The 19,580-nt window shown below is 40.4% G+C and overlaps 1 protein-coding gene across 1 annotated transcript; it reads left to right on the forward strand.

Annotated features, from left to right (window-relative positions):
- Nucleotides 1–1,827: 1,827 nt before the first annotated feature.
- On the forward strand, nucleotides 1,828–19,443 carry INHBA (inhibin subunit beta A). Its single transcript, XM_089531269.1, has 2 exons — nucleotides 1,828–2,440; nucleotides 17,592–19,443. Exons 1-2 carry the CDS (start codon nucleotides 2,053–2,055, stop codon nucleotides 18,470–18,472), a joined length of 1,269 nt encoding a protein of 422 aa, XP_089387395.1. The 5' UTR covers nucleotides 1,828–2,052; the 3' UTR covers nucleotides 18,473–19,443.
- The last annotated feature ends 137 nt before the right edge of the window (nucleotides 19,444–19,580 follow it).

The raw sequence follows: 19,580 nt of genomic DNA on the forward strand, positions 1-19,580 counted from the left end.
AGCAATGCTCACTATATGTACAAAGAGATCTCACTGAGAGAATAGTTGGAGCTACCCATTAATACTTATCGAATACTCCAAATGTTACTTCTGAAGTTTTTATCCCTGGTTTTACTATAAAACATATTGAAATTAAAGCTGACTTAAGATAAATGAAAGTTAAGATGTTCGGCAGAAGTACTGCGAAGCCTGTGTAGCAAATACATTTACTTAGCATGTGACACTACTAGGGCTTCAAAAGGAAACCAAACATCTTAAGTTCTATTTCTTAAGCATAGCACTACCAGAACTTAGGAGAAAAAGATCCATGGGGACTCAAAGCAGTCAATGGAAAGAAAAGAAAATCTGTTTTAATACTTGGCTGTTTAAAAACAGCAACAACCCACTGCACAAATAGTGGCAAATTAGGGAAAAGTAGCACACAGTTTATCTAACTTCAGGTTATTTTTGTACCAAAATGTACTTGGGCTACTCTTTTCTTCAGCAAAAAGGGGCATGCATGGTAGGCATAGTAGCCATGCTTGTGCTCATTTGAGATACTTGGTTGTCATATACAAATCTATGGAGGGCCATCTTAAAGTGATGGAGCTGAAGCTACTATACATCATATATAACTTATATTAAATTAATTTGGAAGGCTAAAAAACCAAAAGCAAACATATCTGGAGGCCTCAAATCTAGTTCCTTATTTAAACAGAGCATGAAAAAGATTTGAGTATACCAGACAAACTTAGGTATTTGTAAGTAAACATATAACTACAGATATCAGTGGAAGCCCATTTTCTCTAAAAGAGGACGTGACCCATAGTATGTCTTTTAAAATCAGACTTTTAGTAAGTGCCAAGAAAAAAAATTCATTAAATCAGGCCCCAAGAAGAAATTTGACTCAGGTTTGAATTAAATAGTTGAAGTTTGTGATCTCAGGAATCATCTACTTGCCTTTTACAATTGCAAAATTCTCTCTAGCAACAATCATGGATTTGTCTCAAGTTACTTTTAAAAAGGACTTTCAGGTTTGGTAACAGCCCATAGATTTGGCCACACTGCCTTATTCTTGGTATATTTGTTGAAACTGTTGCAAAGTACTGTGGCACAGAACCTGAAAATGAAACACCAAATGGGTTCTGTTTGGGCCTTTTGGTGCCACCCCTGCTTTTAAAAGTTCAGAAATATCAGTCATACAGTAAGAACCCAAACAAAGTTTTCTTTCATTGCTTCAGATCTCCTGCCAGTGTTGCTGAACCACAACACCTAAAGACATTTGGATGAGTGGGATCTCTTCTATATTTCTTTCAGAACATAATTAGATATTTTCCTCTAGTGCTCTCCTTCAGCGCAGGACACAAAATACATTGCACCTTCTCAGAGTTCGTTTGGCATAGTAGCACAGAACTCACAAGAAGGTGTTTTAAAGGTTGCTCCTTGCGCCATGTCTTTAATTCTCACACTGCTCTTTTAACCTAAGGTACTTTGAAGAAACTAAGAACAGAAACACAAAGAAGCTGCAAAAAGAAATAAGGGGAGGGGGGAGGGATTGAAAAGCAAATGCTACAAATGAAAAAAGATTTAATAGCAGAGGTGGATAGGGCAGAAAACATGAGCAGTGATATATAAATGAGACGTGTGTGTTGGAATACAATTCTAGCATAAGGAAGGCAGCTTGTCAGAATATGGGCTGTTCCTCCCCCTTCCTAATCATAGCTTTTACTCACAGACAAAACTCCCTCCCTCTCTCATTCACTCACTCACTTTTAGGCCAATCGGTCCTCCTCTCTCTCTCTCTCTTTTTCTCAGTGTGTTTCTCCCACTCTGAGACAGAGTCAGAACTCCTCTCACTGACAGTCACAGACATCTATAGCACTTACTGAATTCAGAGAAGGACCCTCCAGACAAAACTTCACAGAAAACTTTTTGTTCTTCCAGAGCATTTGCTGAAGAGGAAGAAAGGAAGCATAAAGACAACAAAACAAAATAAACTGTGCGTGAAGTGGTGTTGGGAGAAGAAAAGCAGTGCCTTTTTAAAAGGGAATCACAACAACTTTTGCTGCCAGGATGCCTTTGGTTCTGAAGAGAGGATTTTTCTTGGTGCTTTGCTGGATTATAGTGAGGAGTTCTCCTACCCCAGGATCTGAGGGGCACAGCTCAGTCACCGATTGCCCATCATGTGCCCTCTCCACACTTTCCAAGGATGTGCCCAGCTCCCAGCCTGAGATGGTAGAAGCAGTAAAGAAGCACATCCTAAACATGTTGCACTTGCGGGACAGACCGAACATCACTCAGCCGGTACCCAAAGCTGCACTTTTAAATGCTATCAAGAAACTCCATGTGGGAAAAGTAAGAGAGGATGGCAATGTGGAAATAGAGGATGACATTGGAAGAAGAACAGAAATGAATGAACTTGTGGAGCAAACTTCGGAGATCATAACATTTGCAGAATCAGGTGGGTCCTATTAGGCGTAGTGGGCTGGGGGCTGGGGAGAAAGACTGAAATAGGTCTCTGTCAGAATTGCAATTAACTTTGCTTTTCTTTGCCACAATAATAGTCTCTGTGAGGCTACAGGTTGAGAGAAAGGAGAGAGTGAAAGCATGAAGGAATTTGAGTCTCTAGAATTTAGCCTTGGCTTCAGATGAGTTGCTTACACTTACTAAACCCAGCCAGCCAACGAGGGGGGAGCTATATACCAATCTCAGGCTGAAATGTTGAGTAGGTGGGTTATTTTTCCTGCTATATTTGTAAAAAGAACAGATAAATGTGTGATTATAGGGGCTGATAATTAAAAATGAAAGGCAGAGAGAAAAACAGACAAACTACAGAGGGGCTTTGAAATAATCTGGGCAAAGCAAAATAGCTAATTTCCAGATCAACTCTCTGTAAAGCCTGACAAGTTGAGAACATACATTTTCAAATAATTGTTACTCAATTCACAGCAAATATTCAGAGCAGTAAAAGTGTTAACAGCTACTGTCAGGAAGCTTCAGTAGTAACTGGGACAAATAGTTGTAAGCTAGCCAGAACTTAATGCTGACTTTTGCACGCTGGGAAAAAAGAAAGAAAAGGAGAGAAGAAAAATATAGTATTCCCAAGAGTTCCTTGCCAAATAATGCAATCTTGGTGGGATATGTTTTGAACTGTTCAGTTATTAAAAATCAGAACTAAAAACAGTTTTTTTCATATAGATTCTAACTAAATAACACTTCATAATTATGACCTAATGCTTAGTTAATTATTAAGTTTGTCAATAAATAATATAAAGGTAAATCTCAGAATTCAGCTGGTATGTTCTGCTTATTATTCAACCCAGGTACTTGTGTGCATATGTATGTGTGGGCATAGGTAGTGTATATATTCACATACATGCACTTACATTTACCTGTCTATACCACAGCTATATAATCTAAAGAGATTGAAAGCCACCACTGAAAACTTTTTAGAAATCAATTGCGTTGCCTTGTTAGAGCATTTTGCTGTTGCCAAGACAGCTTGCAAAGAATGTCATTGTTTTGTTCAGTCCAACATATGGTAGGCAAAGTATGCACAGGCACACTGAGCATTTTTGTTTAAAAGTTTTGTTGCAGCAATATAAACAATTAAGGCAACTCTCAGAGTTTCCAGTCCTGAAAACCTGTTGACTCAGATGTTCTGTTTGCAGAAAAAGACATGCACAGCATGTAGGGTTTAAGAGCAGACATTCCTGCTGCTAATTGCCCAAGATTGCAATGCACAAGACACTTGTCAGTGTCTATGTCTAGTGGTACCCTTTGACAATCAGTCGCTATCTTAGGGAGAGGGTCATCACAAAAACCATAAAAGTGCACCCTCTGTGTTTCAAAGGATGAGTGGAATATCTCCATACCAATGAATCTCCAAAGAACTTGTGGTCATACTTGTTTAAGGAAGGAGCCTTCAGAAGCAGAGAAATGGCTGGATCCTCTAATGGGAGGTGGTGGATCTAATTTATTGCATCAGTCTCTCTAAGCTGGAGGGGAAGACATGTGGAATTAGCTGTGGTACTTAGACACCAAGAAGTTCCAGCAGTCTGTACTTTTTTCTGCTTAAAGCAGGCTCCAAAGGCAAATGTGACATGCTTCAATGGTGACACAGTCCAATTGGTTTGCAGCATCACATGATTAATATTAGCTGTGCCATTGCCCAGAAAGTGGCCAATAGTTTGGCTGCTCTTTTTTTCTTCACTACAAGCTGAAATATTCAAACCACCTCATTTTCTACTGTTGAAACCTTGGTTCTAATGACAACTATATCAACCCCACATTCTTCCATCTGTCAGCAGAGCACACTGGGGAGCAATGTATTTTGGCCTTTCCTTAATTTCTGGTGCACTTTCAGCCTTCCTGAGAAACCTTTCTCAGAGTACTTATTACAACATATAGAAATTATAGTTTCCCTTCTCTTCTGTGTCTTTTAAAAACTTAAATTTGTAGTCAAGAAAAGTAAATTTTTGATTGGAAAAAATATAACACAGACAAGTCATACTGTTTAATTTGACACCTTACAGGTCAAAGGGACAGTACCTTAGATTAGGACTGCTTGTTTGTGTTGTTGTTGTTGTTGTTAACTGTCCTCAAGTTGACCCTGACTCATGGTAAATTTGTGGATGAGACATCTCCAAGATGCCTTATCCTTCACTGTTCTCCTCAGGTCCTACAAACTCACTCCAATTATTATTTTATAATATATTCTTCTATAAACCCAACCATTGCTTTTCCCCATAACCTCCATTCATGGTTCTTACATTGTTGGTGGCAATATTAACCTGCTTAATGTTTTTACTTAGCAAAGGTGGATGTTAGTTTCTAAAACAGTACTTCTATCTCTTTATTATGACTTCTGAAGTAACAGAATAATCTAGCAATTTGGTCAAGGAGGAACTCTGCAGGTTGACAGAGATCTGTGGAAGTTCCCAAGTGCCCAAAATCCATTCCAGAATATGTCGCTTCCCCATTTGAGTAAAATGGGATGGTATGGGATTTCTTTTTTCTTTCTACCCAGTGGAATGATGCCTACACTGCTGTTTCTCAAAGCAGCCGTCATCTTAAAGGGAGGCAGCAGAGAATAAATGAAAATGAATGAAAACATGCACTTAAGTTTTGTCAACTGGGTACTATTAAAAACAGAAGAAGTCCTGGATATTTTTTCCCCTCAAGAGGAGTGCATGATCTAATGAAATTATCTCATTGTTTGAAGAATCATTACATTTAGTAAAATCATAGGGTGCAGTTCTATAGTGACTAAAACTAGAAAAACGATAGATCTGATAAGTATTGAGTGCAGACTTCTTTTCTGTGTTTGGACTAAGAAGGATTAAAAGGCAGGTGGGGGTGGGGGGACTAAATTGCAGCATTCTAGAGGATGCTGAGAGTGGACAATAGGAACAAAGGGCCCAAAGGCTAATATATTGAAATGCAGGTGTTCTCAGACCCAGGAGATCAGACAAATTCTTGGCAGGTGCTATTAAAATTCCAGGCAGACCTTTGTGATAGCAATGTCTTAAAATATGGATTAGAGATTTGTAGTGTTTGGGAAAATAGGATTCTAACAGGCCATTACAAATGTTAAATCTCTAGCGCTGATAATAATACAATTAACAAACAATAGTTGGAAATTATTAACTGCTTTGTATTAGCAGGAAAAGAGCATATTTAGAATAGTTTTGTCATGAGCACCAAAATTATTGTATTAAGATGGTCTTTGGGGAGAAACAAGGTATACTACTTGTCTAGAAAATATATAATTGATTATTGCTACAACAGTTATTGGCCAGTTATTTCTCTAATGTCTACAAACATTTAGTAGCCAGTGATTGCAGTCCAGTGAATATTTATATTTGCTAGCAGGATTTCTAATGGATGAAGTAGCTCCTTTAAACACTGTTGGCAACAATCTACCAGCAACTCGGTTGGTGCTAAATAAAAGGCGCTAAATGACAAATACGAATTGCAGAGAAATGAGTAAGAAGGATTTTCCAGGATTGTGATCAGTGGTTAATCAAGACTGAGTGGAAATTGTAATCTAGGTATTTGTTGGTTCAAACCTGAACCTAAGCAGGTTCACAAGTCCCAGTGATTTTGGTGGAACTAACAGCCAATGACTACCTAAGGCGGGATACATACCACCCAAAAAGGGTGGTCTCCCGCTGCCCTGGTTTGCTGCATGAGGGAGCCGCAGCGGACAAACCGCAAGGCTCTCTTGCGCAGCAAAAAGAACCCGCAAAAAGCGGGTTCTTTCTGCGGCACGGTTGTGATGCCAATGGCACACTTGCAGCATCACAAAGGCGCCAGGACGTGCGGACACTAGGCATCCGTCACATCAAAATGGCAGTGCCCGTATGTACGGGACACCGCCATTTTGATGCCCTCGTCACGTGCGAGGGGCGAGCCGCATCTGGAAGCACTGCCCCTCACACGTAACAATGGCGCCCCATGGGGCCCATCTTTACAGTGCCTAAGACAGCTTCAGTCTGTCTTGGATAGTCATTCTGGTTTCTTAAGATTTGCCAGCATGAAAATAGAAGTTTATACATATTTTAAATAAATAAAAATAAACTAAAATAATCAGATGGGATGGAGTGGAGAGAATAATTAAAGTAGCAAGAGAATGACAATTTCATTGATTTTTTTTAAAGATGTGTCTTATGTTTCTAGGGGATTCACTTTTCTATCCTGAATATAGAAGGACATAGCCACAAGAGGGCACACTCCAAAGGCTTTCCCCACTCTCTTTTCTGCAAGTTAACCTTGCTGCAAGTTTATTTTTTACCCAATTGGCTCTGAAGCAACAAGGTTACAACGCTTATCTATAGCTTGCTTCTTGGCTGTCTTAATAGCTTCATCTAGCATAACTGGCAGAAAGTCTCCAGAGTGGTGAATTGTGGAAGAATTTGTTCAACAGAAACAGGGTAAAGAGAAACAGAGAGAGAGGAAGGGAAGATAAAGTGGATAAACCTAGAGCCTAAAAGACTAGACATTATTAAGGTCAAAGTGGTAGGTTTCTCTCTCTCTAAGACACTGGGAAATGTGTCTAATTTGGTTTATAGACTGGGCTGATAGATACGTTTGCTGTTTCTTTTTACAAAAGCTTCCTTTGGTTTCATTCTTTGTGCATGTTTGGCAGGGAAGATGCTACATTTATTCCAATCAAGAAAGAAACCTTCATCAATTCACTTCATTAAGACATAATTAAGGAGATTGTCACACCTGCAAATCCCACCAGGATAGAAGTGGGATTGAAAAGTCAAAACCAGGTGCAATCTGTCTGCAGCGTGGACCCCAGCCGCACTAATCCAGCAGCTTTTCAAATATGGCAAGCTCTGTTTTTCCCCCAAAAGCAGCTGGTTAAGCACGGCTGGGGTTTGGGCTGCAGACATGTTACACTTGCTGAGCCTTGGCTGTGTGCAGTAACACCCAGTTTTGACTTTTCAATGCCATCTCTATCCTGGTGCGCTTTTCAGGTACGATAATCTCTGATGATATGATTTAAAGCTGTTTGTTATCAGAAACTGGTTATTTTTTTTTTTTAAAAAAAGGAAATCTATTGGAAAAGATGCTGTGTGCAAATACTATGTAAGCATATATGTGCAAGGGTATATGCCTGTGCATGCAGCTGAAGGTATATGTGCATTCTTTTGGAGATATGTTGGCATGCCATTGCAGGTATACATGCACAATAACGAATGTCTGTAATTGTGTAAAAGAGCCAATTTCCACTTTGGAGGCTCTGTGGAGTTTTGCTTATTCTTGGCATTGACATATTGCCATTTATAGAGAGGGAAGATGCTTTCTTTCAGCTGACTTGCAACACTTGAAGGATTTCCCCTTTCAAAAACAACAGATAGTCCATCAAGGAGTTCTTGTATGGGACATTGTGTACACATCAATTAATACCTTACTATACAACATTGTTCTGTTGTAATTGTTATATTGACTAGAGCTCTAATGCCAACATTTCAGCCCACCACTGTGTTCTGTAACCCTGAGGGAGGAAGGTGAGTCCTGACCCTGGGCCACCACTTGACTTTCCCATCATTGATAAACCAGTGCTCAAACCACTGTATCATCCTGGCTCCATTTGAAAGGGCTATACCACACCAGTTGGTTTGTTCAAAGGAAGAACAAGGACTAAGATTTAGGAAGGTAAAAAGAAGACCAGTATAGTATCATGGTGGTCACTGGTCTGTGAGTGAGAAACCCAGCCTGATGGAGACCTGATACTTATTACATTGCCTTGTTTGCATTGCCTTCCTTCCATTGGACTGCCTTCCTAGCACTTTGTGAATGCCAGGTCTCTGCTTTTTTTTCTTGGGCCTCATTTTTTCAGTCCCAAGAAGTTCCTTCTACTTTTAAAAGCTGAGGAGAATACCATCCAGAGTAATTGGTCCATGATATTGTACCATGTACATGTGTCTGAAAGCACATTTTTTAGATTGTAAGCTGGGAACCGCCTATTATCCCCTCTGTTGTAAGCCGCCCAGATTCCCAGTGATTGGGTAGCATATAAATAAATCCTATTATTTTTATTATTATTATTATTATTATTATGGCAGCCAAGAGTAAAGCAGCGACAGCTACCAGAGCCAGTAGAAAAATAAAAAGACAATTGCAGTGTAGGAAAATGGGAAAAAGACCACAGCATGGGAGCTCAATACACCTGTGGAAGTAGGGCTAAAAATAAATAAGTCCATGCATGGTTAGATACATGACTACATGGGTGCTCCTGCATCCACTCCTTTATGTGTTTATCTGTGTAGAGAATACTGTAAGCCCATCTTCCATGTAATGCTTAATGACACAGCAGTAAACACAACACATTTGTGCATGCAAGTCTGCAAATTGTCTTTCAGTTGCACACACTTTTCTACCATTGTTTTTATTCATTGTTGATACCAGGGTGGGACCCAAGTAGTCTGTGAGATATTGTTGGACTGCAAACACCAGTATTCCTTACTATTGGCTATAATGGCTAAGGTTGGAGCTGCAACCTGATTTTTTTTTTTTGGGGGGGGGGAGGATGATTCTCTAGTTATAAAGAGCTACATTACATGATAGGAAATGACATCCAAATCATTTAAACTCTTGAGGTTGAGTGCAGTAAGCTCAAGATTTAATTTCAATGAAACTGTCATTTATTGAAAATAGTGTCATAGAACTCTACATGATGAATCTGAGAAATTATATTGACAGATACATGGTGTTCTAACTAAAACACAGATTCACTGATACAAATGTTTATTCATGTTTTGCCGACTGAAATTTGTAGCTAATCTAAGGTTGCAATCTTAAACAACTCAACTAGGAAATGCAAAGACCTTATTAGTTTGAATGGGCAGAACTCCTATGAGACCAGTTCCATTGATGGAAACTCCACACTTAGAATCAAGGGAAGTTTTGATTGCAAATTCTCCCTTCTGCCTGTGGTTCCCTTTTGCTTCCTAAATACAGTCTGAGAAAAAGTGGATGGCTCTTTGAAGTAGCCTGGAAAGTGGTGAAGGAGGCTGCAGGAGGTGGCAAAAATCAGGAGCATCACACTGAAGAGCACTTTCATGAGTGGAAAGTTTGTTCCTGATTCAAGCCAATGAGAGTTAAATTGACTGACATGTCTAGATTGGAGGCAAAAATCATTATTACCATATCCATCAACTGTCCTGATTAATCCTCTGTCATCCCATGTATTCAGCTACTTTTAAAATGTCCCAGATTCTCTCTCCTCCTCCAACTTCTCCACAGCTCACTTCAGTTGTGGCAAATTAAGTTCTAAGTGTGAAAGTACTTTTCATTCAGTTAACTCAGCAAAGGGGAGAGGAGAAGAGGGGATGGGGGGGGGGGGAAGGCAGAATCTTGCCCTTCTCAGTGGGTTCAGGCGAAATCAAATTTCTGCAGCCTCTCCTAGCTTGTGAATTCTTCCTCATTAATAACTTTTGCCATCTTGACCATGCTGTGGTGTTGTTTGGCCATGTGGGTCATGGTTTTCATCAGTGAAATGTTGGAGAACGTACCTTACTAGTGAAGGAAGCATCTTGTAATCACTCTTTTGTATGTGCAACATAATAGAGTGACTACCCAAAGGTTCCTTTGTGGTATAATGATATGGCATTTCCAAGTATGAAAGTTATAACCTTTCAGCTTTCTTGCTGTGCTTTTCTAAGACTTTCAGGTTTATTCCTTTTTGCAAGACAAGAAAGGAATGGAAACAACACGCAAGGGAGTAAGATCCCCTGAATTATTTTTGAGTTTCCAAAATGTGTTAGCCTGGTGGACAATCTGGCAAGCTGAGCAAAAAGCCTTTACAAAATCTTTCTGGAGAAGACACGATTGGGTGGATGGGAAGTGAGAAGAGTTTGGTTATGGAATTGCTTTTTGATAAAATTGTGTGCCTCCAAAGTAGATGATACACAGAAAATCTTTCAGCCCAGGTTTCCTTGTCCTTTAATTTACCATTGTGGTTCCCTTTCAGTTTTTCCATTTATGAGATGCTGCTGAATATTTTAAGTCATACAGGAAGGAGTGTATTTAAGTGCTAGTTGGACACTTCAATTTTATTGGTGAATGATGTCTTCTATCAGTCACTACTACTAGCCCGTACAACTGTTTATCCACAAATGTCTCTTCCTTTGCTTGATATTATCTCAGAGCAATGCAGTCTAATGGAGCTTAGCTCCAAGGAATATTGAAGACACACAAAGCCATGACGGTTAAAAACTTTCATGAAACATTGGCAATACTCATTACAGACCTAAGCAAATCTATGAAGGAGCAAGCAGGAAAACAGTGTGTGTATGTCATGGGGTCAATTTTATATCTATAGGAAGGACAATTGATTCCTAGCATTCTCTGTCACATTCCGCCATGATTTGGACACTCAATTCATTCAGGGCCAAACAATGTAGAAGGAGGGATGGTTGCAGGTGCCCAGACACCATGAGTGAAGTTGATGAAACTAAGGACATGGCTTGCAATCGGCAACATCACAGGGGAAGGTAAACCCATTCTCCAAAGAAATGGGAGTGAATAGACAGGTTTCCAGTAGATACTGTGACAAGTTCAAAATGAGAATTTTTTTTTGGTTTAAAGAGGGTTTCTCATTTTGTTGTTGAATTTTGATCGCACAGTATTTCCTGTGGACTAGGAAAAAAGTGCACCTTGGAGAGCCGCATGTGAACGATAGGACTTAGGTAGCCTTGCTCTGCCCTGAGGAGTAAAGGTCAGCCATTCATTGACTTATGCCAGTATGTATCAGTCTCTTTACCATCAGTTTTGGAGTAGGGGGAGACCTGACTCTGACCATAATAATAAAGGATTCAATTTATAACAAATATTTCTTGTTTAACTTAAAAAAGATTCTAGGTGTACTGGACATATTAATTAGCTCTGTATTTATTTGAAACAAAAGGGGGTTGGACTGGATGGCCCTTATGGTCTCTTCCAGCTCTACGATTCTATGAAACACCCCCAGCCTCCTCTTTCTATCTCCATCTCCACCTTGCAGCTACACCTGCCAGCTGCCCTTTCCATTGCCTCCTTACCTGCACAAAAGTGATAGGAGATGCTCTCCTTCTTTTGCTCCCTCTTCTTGCTTGTGTGACAGCTACTACTACTCCTTGTCATTGGTACCTGCAGAGAACCATCAAGATAAGACCAATATTATTGTTAAAAAGAACAAGGAGGCAGAGGGCAGAGGATTGCAAAATATGGGCAGAAGCTATCCTTTTGCTCCCACCTCAAGAAGCAGGGCATCTTGGGTCACTGCTACCAATGCCAGTAAATGATTTGTGATAGGTTTGCCTGTAAATCACAAATAAAGGCCTGTTACAGACTGCCAAAATAAAGCTGCTTGGGGTCTCTTTGGAGGTATGCTATTTAAATGATCATGGGTCCTAAGTGTTCAGAGGTTGCACCAAAGCCACACTCCATTCCTAAGCACCGGAGTGCAGCTTTGGTGTAGCTTCCGGATTCTTAGGATGCATGCATCATTTAAATAGTATACCTCCAAAGAGACCCGAAGCAGCTTTATTTTGGCAGTCTGTAACAGGCCAAAGCTAGTTAATCTTTAAGGAACTTCAAAACTCTTGGACTGTTTTCCTGAAACAGGCTAACATGGCTGCCTCTCTGAAAATTCTGAAAGGTGTCCCTTTATGCAAGAATATGTGCACGTACGTTCAAAGTGGGTAATAATCCAGTGTGGCAGACCTGCTTTTCCTTAATAACACCATCCTGTCATATTTTATTACCACTTAAATAAATCTCTTGCAGAGCTACACCTACTGTTTTGTTTCCTTATTATAGGTTACATAGCAGTGGAAAATGGGATAGAATCCTATATTAATCTACTCTATGAGGTAAAGCAGACAGGCAGCTGGAAGTGGCTTCTGGCCACTCCAGCCATGATCGAACCACGATTGGCCCGGGATCATGGTGACCGGAGGGCCTGCTCTCAAAGGGGGCCACTGCCATTATCCCAAACGAGGTGTTGGCAGGAGCTGTTTTTTCTGTTGGTTTCAGGCCATCTTTGGTGGCCTCAAAGCAGCTTCCAGCCACTTCAGGGGAATGCACCATTTGCATGCCATGTCCCTGAAGTGACTGGAAGCTGCTCCTTTAAGCCTATCTGTTTTGGGCCTCTATATACTCCAATTTAACTTAGGAGGTAGGTCATATGTCTGATTAAAGGGCTCAAATGGCTATTGCTATTGTTTTGTGCCTCCAAGTTGTTTCTGACTTATGGCCACCCTAAAGCACACCTATCACAGGGTTTTCTATGAGAGTGTGTGACTTGTCCAAGGTCACCTAGTGGGTGACCCTTGTCTCCAGGCAAACCCTGGTCACCAGAGTCATAGTCCAATGCTCAAACCACTGTGACCCCCTGGCTCCATTTGACAGGGCTATACCACATACCAAGGAGAAGAAAAAGAAATTAGATATCCCAAAAGGACTTGTTTTCTTTATTATGGTGGTGCAGTGGTTAAATGTGAGTACTGCAGCCACTCTGACCTTTATCACAGTGGCCCTGGAATGGGCCTGTAGCGTTCCAAAAGGGAACGTTCTGGGGATGGGAGGAAACAGATTTTACCACATAGCGGGAACACTGCCGCCACTGCCGCACATCCCTATCCAATTCTGGATGTGTTCCTCAGGGGGTGATTTCTGGAAACGCTTCTCAAGTATTCCCAAAAATCGCCCCCTCTGGGACGCATCTGGAATGGGATGGGCATGCTCAGAGGCAGTTGCAGCATTCCCGCTGTGCTGTAAAATCCATTCCCTGCCGCCGAGCGTCCCTAGAACATTCCCTTTTGGAATGCTACAGGCCCGTTCCCGGTCCACTGCAATAACGTTCTCTCTCACAGACTACAAAGTTGTGAGTTTAATCCCAGCCCAGCTCAGGGGCAATTCAGCCCTGCATTCTTCCAAGGTCACTAAAACGAGTATTCAGCTTGTTGGGGGCTATTAGCTTACAGTTGTAAACCGCTTACACACTGCTTAGTGTGGTATGAAGCGGTACATAAATGAAGCTGCTATTGCTGTTGCTGTTATTTGAAACTGCTTACCAGAAATCAAAGATTCGCATTATGTGCCTGCACTTGTCTGCGCCCCTTTCCATCGCTTTCTCATTTGGATAGCAGTAACTCATGAGCTTCTATCTAATGATTTCCCCCTCTTCTCACTTTGTCTAATTTCTTCCTTTCCACCTGATAGCAGGGACATCACAAGTAGTGTGTGGGCCAAACAGGTGACACCCTAATGAAGGGGATGTAATACTGCTGCTCCTCAAACATTTTCCTTTTGGTAGAAATGGACTGTGGTGTTTGCTTACATCCCTTTAATGTTGTTAGTGAGGTGAGGTTCAATGGGAAGAGAAAGGAGAGGCCCCAGGTTTTTTATTAAAAAAATTAAAATTAAAACATTAATTTTAAAAAATATTTTTCCTTTAAATGTTTCTTTTAAAAACATCACATGTTACCAAACCTTCACTTTAATCACATGAAATAATGTATATGTAAATCCATTTAATATGTGCATATGATATTTTAATTTAAAAGTTTAATTTTGCTATTGGTTTTTGCCTTCAGTGATATATGGGAATTATGATATTTGTACAAAAAACATTACTAAGGATTTTGAATGGCATGGTATGGGGGGAGGTCAAGGGGATGATGACACCATGAATTACCACACTGGTTGATGCCAATTCTAGTAATGCCACTGCTGGGAGCATCCAATTCAGAGGTCTCAAAATCCTGGGGGGTGGGGAGAGAGAACTTATATTTTTCTGGAAATCTAGTAAGGAGTGACATGTCACTTTGCAGCAGATACAACAGAGTGCATGGCATCTTGAATTCCTGTGCCTTAGTTCTGTTCTTTTTTCCTCCACTTTATTCTGGATCCATGTAAGAATTCACTTCTGCTCTTTGAAAACAGACTAGGTTTAAATTGCAATATTTATTCAGGAGATAATCAATTTCTACCTTAATGGGCTCAACCAGACTGCCTGAAAATACCAAGAATTTCCAGTTCTCTTTGTTTTGATTGTACCAGCATACTTAGGGGTTTTCCCTGCTCCTTCATCTAGTTCTTTCTTAAAATGTTTTGGGTTTCCTTCCCTTATTTGTGTCTTTCCTCTTCCCTCTCCCACTGATAATGTGTCACATCCAGTCTCATGTGACATTTCAGAAAATGATCCTCTCTGATTACCACTGAGGTGATGATGATGATTAGAAATTATAGTTATTGTGCATCTTGTTTTAGTGTTAACATTACTCTTTCTCCTGTTCAATCTCAGTTGAATCTGTATTCTGGAAACAATATTTGTGTTTACAATCATCTTTACTAGTTCCAAGACAGTAGAAATACACAGCAAGTACAGCTGGCCTGTAGTATCCATGGGGGTTCTGTTATGGCCCCCACCTCCATAGATGCAAAAAATCACATCACCTGAAATCCCATGGTTTTCAATGGTTGTGTGCATGCATGCCTTGCTGCAGCCATGTGCACACACAGCCATTGGGGTAATAGGACTCGATGTCCGTAGATGCTTAAATCCACGGATGGCAAGCCCATGTTGGAGTGGGTGGGCTATAACCAACCCAGACTTAGGTCCAGACTATTTGAGAGACTGTATCTCCCCATACAAACATATTAGAGTCCTAAGATCTTCAGGAGAAGGCTTTCTCTCGGTCTCACCACCAACACAGGCTCACTTGGTGAAGTCACAAGAGAAATCCTTCTCAATGGCTCTTCTCACCCTCTGGAACTTCCTTCCTCGGGAGACTAGGCTGGTTTCCTCCCTGCTGGCCTTTTGCTGCCAAGTAAAAATGTTTTTGTGTAGACAGACATTTGGCATATAATGCATAGCAGGGTGGCTTTTACGGAACAGGTGGGTCTTTAGTTGTGTTTTTAACTTTTGTATATTTTTATGTGATTTTATATTATGTGTAGATGTTTTTAATTGTTTTGAATTTTACTGAGATTTTGAATATATTGTCTGTGAGCTGCCTTGGGTTCCTCTTGGGAGAAAGGCAGCATATAAATGAAATAAATAAATAATATTTAATTTTTTAATACAGTGAATTAAACATATATCCACTTGGGGAGTAGCAATAAAAGTCTTTGGTAGTAGCATCACTTTACTGGAAATATAGCTGAAGAAGCAAAATGTCATCTAGGGATCAGAAATAAAATTGGTTTGTATAAAAACAAATCTTGGTGTTTTCTGAGATTTTTTACCCAGCTGGAGGCAGCCAATGATATTGATACTTCATTTCATTAGCTCAAGCCCTGTACAGACCGACCTGAAAGCTTGGCCTGGGAGCGAAGTTGGGTGTCGCGGCCAGATGACACACACACCCTGACTCCACCCCCAGGACGGCATGACGCAATGTGCTGCTCCACATGGCACGCAGCATCATGACACTCCTCCGGCACTGCGTCTATATGGCTATGGTGCCCTTTCGAGGGCGCAAAAAGGAGCTCCTTTTTGTGGCTCCTTTTTACACCCTCAAAAGGCTGTATCGGGGCCATGGTGTCAGGTTGCTGAAGCCCCGATCTGGCTAGAAAAAGGGCGGTGGGACAGGGCAGTCTTTTGAGCCTCTAACACTAAAAGACACTAAAAAGGTCTTGTAAAACAATGGCGCTGTACTTCTTGCATTGTATTTTTCTATCCGAAAGGGCTGGATACCATTTTTTTTACATGTAAAATTTGAATCTGGGTCAGGTTCAAACATGTCTAGAGTCCAAATAAAATTTGGCTATTTTGGTCAGATGTCAGCCATAACCACCAGATGGTGGTGGTCCTTGCTAACCGATGTTGAAAAAGAAAGCTTTTAAATTTTGTTGAAATAGCCATGCAGCGTTCCTGTCCAGAAATTACCCACTGCTGTGATAAGTCATTAGATGTATTTAAATTTGCCTTTTTGTGCCAGCAATAATATGTTAACTTTTCTCTTAGTAACCGCCATCTTGAACAATCGATACTTTATGTTTTGTACAAGAAATTATTTGTAATAAAATATGATTGGCAAAAGTGTTTTGGGCCAAATGGACCAAATAGAGTAGCTTCTGGATGCTTCGGGCATGGTGTTCAGATGACGCACACCCCTGACATGGCCAGAAGCCACTCCAAGACCACTTAAGGTGGCCCAAAGCCACTGGCAAAAGAAGCGGCAAAAAGCCACTCCTGCTAGAGGCTCATTTGGGATCATGGTGGCAGCCTGCTTCAGGAGCAGGCCATCTGGTTGCTGTCATCCTGGGGCAATCAGAGCCAGAGTGCCCTCTGTTGATATTTTTGGCCCATCTGCTTTGCCCCTTAGAGTTTAGAGCTATATTAGAACAAGGCAAATAGTAAGTGAGAATTAATAAGAAATTTGAGTTTTATTTTGATTTTGTTGCATTATGTACATTTTATTTTTTCAAGTGGTACTGTTTTGGAAGTAAAAAATGACCACGGCATGTTGAATTAAGAATGGGATTTACAATTAGTTTGGATTTAGTTGAGGTAGTTTCTATATGGACAGACTTGGCATATGAGTGATTTACTTATATGATCAGAACAACCTTAGAGCTGCAGACATTAAGGGAGATCCCAGCAATAAATTTTACACTTCACAGACAACTGAGTTAGCAACCCCTACCTAACTTGGTCAACAAAACCAACTGAAAATATAGCCTAGTGTTGTTCAGATTCTTCTGCAATAGGCATCTGTGTGGTGGAGGGGGAAATCTACCAAAGCACCATTTTCAAAATGCCCCTCTGTCTTATGTTACACATATTAAAAGGATTCTTAATCTCTTCATACAAGAACCTATGACCAAGAAATAAGGCTGAATTACAACTGTTGTATATGTAAGGGCTAGCACATAGATTTCACGTCATTTGAACCAGATATCATGGTTTGTGGAATCTCACAGGTGTAAGTACTTTTTCCATGCTCTCAGAGTCTCATCTGAATTGACCTTTATATTTGATATCCATTGACTATGACAGCAAAGAAACCTGTTACTTTAACAAACATTGTATTTCCCATAGTGTCCCTCACCTTATGTCCTATTATTACTAACTGCTTTCTTCCCACATCTGTGTTTTTACATTCTAGGTCCTGCCAAGAAAATGCTTCATTTTGAAATTTCTAAGGAAGGCAGTGAATTATCAGTGGTGGCCCAAGCTGATGTGTGGCTCTTCCTCAAAGTCTCTAAAGCTAATCGGACCAGGACAAAAGTGACCATAAGGCTATATCAACAGCAGAAACTGCCGAAGCGAAACTCCCAAGGTATGGAAGAGGATACCAATCTGAAGGGAGAAAAAGGTGAAATTCTTATCTCTGAAAAGGCAGTAGACACTCGTAAAAGTACCTGGCACATTTTCCCAGTCTCCAGCAGCGTTCAGCGACTCCTTGATCAAGGAAAGAATTCTATGGATGTTCGGATTGCTTGTGATCAGTGTCAAGAAACTGGAGCCAGCCTGGTGCTGCTGGGAAAGAGGAAAAAGAAAGAGGAAGATGTAGAAGGGAAAGAAAAGGATGGTAGTGAAAGCCCAGGAGAAGAGGAGAAAGAACAATCACATAGGCCATTCCTAATGATGCTCGCCAGACATTCAGAAGATCGTCTGCACAGACGGCGGAGGAGAGGTCTTGAGTGTGATGGCAAAGTCAACATCTGCTGCAAAAAGCACTTCTTTGTGAGCTTCAAAGACATTGGCTGGAATGACTGGATCATTGCCCCACCAGGCTACCATGCTAACTACTGTGAAGGAGACTGCCCTAGCCATATTGCGGGTACCTCTGGCTCAACTCTTTCTTTCCACTCCACTGTTATCAACCACTACCGCATGAGAGGCCACAGCCCTTTCTCCAACCTCAAGTCATGTTGTGTACCGACCAAGCTGAGGCCCATGTCCATGCTATATTATGACGATGGGCAGAACATAATAAAAAAGGACATTCAGAACATGATTGTGGAGGAATGTGGCTGTTCATAGGTGTGTCTGCATGTTACACACCCACATTCATTTGGGACTTCCTTTTTACAAGTTTTAAGAAGATGGTTTAAAATTCAGCTTAAGAGGAAAGACCTAGTATTTCTAAACAAAACAACTGAATTTCTAAAATCAATGCATCCAATATTCATATTAGTGACAAACAAAGGAAAGAAGAATGACATTCACCAGGGCTTGAACGAAAACTTTCAAAAGGTGTCAGCATGGGCATTTTCTATCTTGTCTGCTCCATACTTATTGCATAGCATTTTCACATGTTTCAACCATATGAGGAGGTATGTCTTCCTCCGCTACCTTACCTATGCATTCAAGTCCTAACAGAAGCACACCTAATATGTTAAAATGCCACAATTTGGATGCTTAGTCCAAAATGGTATTAAAATCCCCAGAGAAGCCATGTGTATGAACACTACATTCACTGGCACTTTTACTCTTGTCAGTTTACCAAGGACACATTTTGTGTGCCCGTATGTGTGTGTGTGTGTGTTCGCGCACGTTTCTTATGGCATATGCACACAGAGAGCACACTTCCGTGTGTGTGTGTGTGTGTGTGTGTATATATATATATATATTGGCAAAAGGGACAATAATGCGCAGGTGTACTCACCTTTATCTTCTGCACTATTTTTGCAAAAAAAGTTTTAAAAATTTATAAAGAACGAAAGAAAATACAAAGTTACATTTCGTAAAGGTGCTTATGAAATTAGAACTATGCAACCAAGTTGGTTTGAAACTGTTTACCTGAGAGAGAAAGAAAGAAAGAAAAAATACCCAGACTTTTTTTTAAAAAATGGAAGTAACATGTTTAATTTTTTCTTCAATAAGAGATACTTGAACGGAACATGTTTGTCCAGCTACTGGAGCCAAACATTTCTATATTTTTTAAAAAAAGAAAAAAAGAGAAAAAAGATAATTTTTTTAAAAAAAATTGTTTACTATTTGCACTACAAACGATGTTCAACCTAAACCTTATTTAACAAGTATTGGGGGTGGGAGGGAAGGGATGCGGTTGGGGTGGAAGGGAGTCAAGAGCTGCACTTATTGTGAGCTATACAAGAACTGCTACAGCACACAAAAATAGTTATTTTTA

This window comes from Sceloporus occidentalis, unplaced genomic scaffold (assembly GCF_023333645.1).
Source record: "Sceloporus occidentalis isolate IW3139 unplaced genomic scaffold, rSceOcc1.0.p SCAF_7, whole genome shotgun sequence".
Lineage (NCBI taxonomy): Eukaryota > Metazoa > Chordata > Lepidosauria > Squamata > Phrynosomatidae > Sceloporus > Sceloporus occidentalis.

Coding starts and splice junctions, on each gene's coding strand:
- INHBA (XM_089531269.1), top strand. CDS start 2,053: ATGCCTTTGGTTCTGAAGAGAGGATTTTTCTTGGTGCTTTGCTGGATT. Junction 2,441..17,591: donor CATAACATTTGCAGAATCAG/GTGGGTCCTATT, acceptor TTTACATTCTAG/GTCCTGCCAAGAAAATGCTT.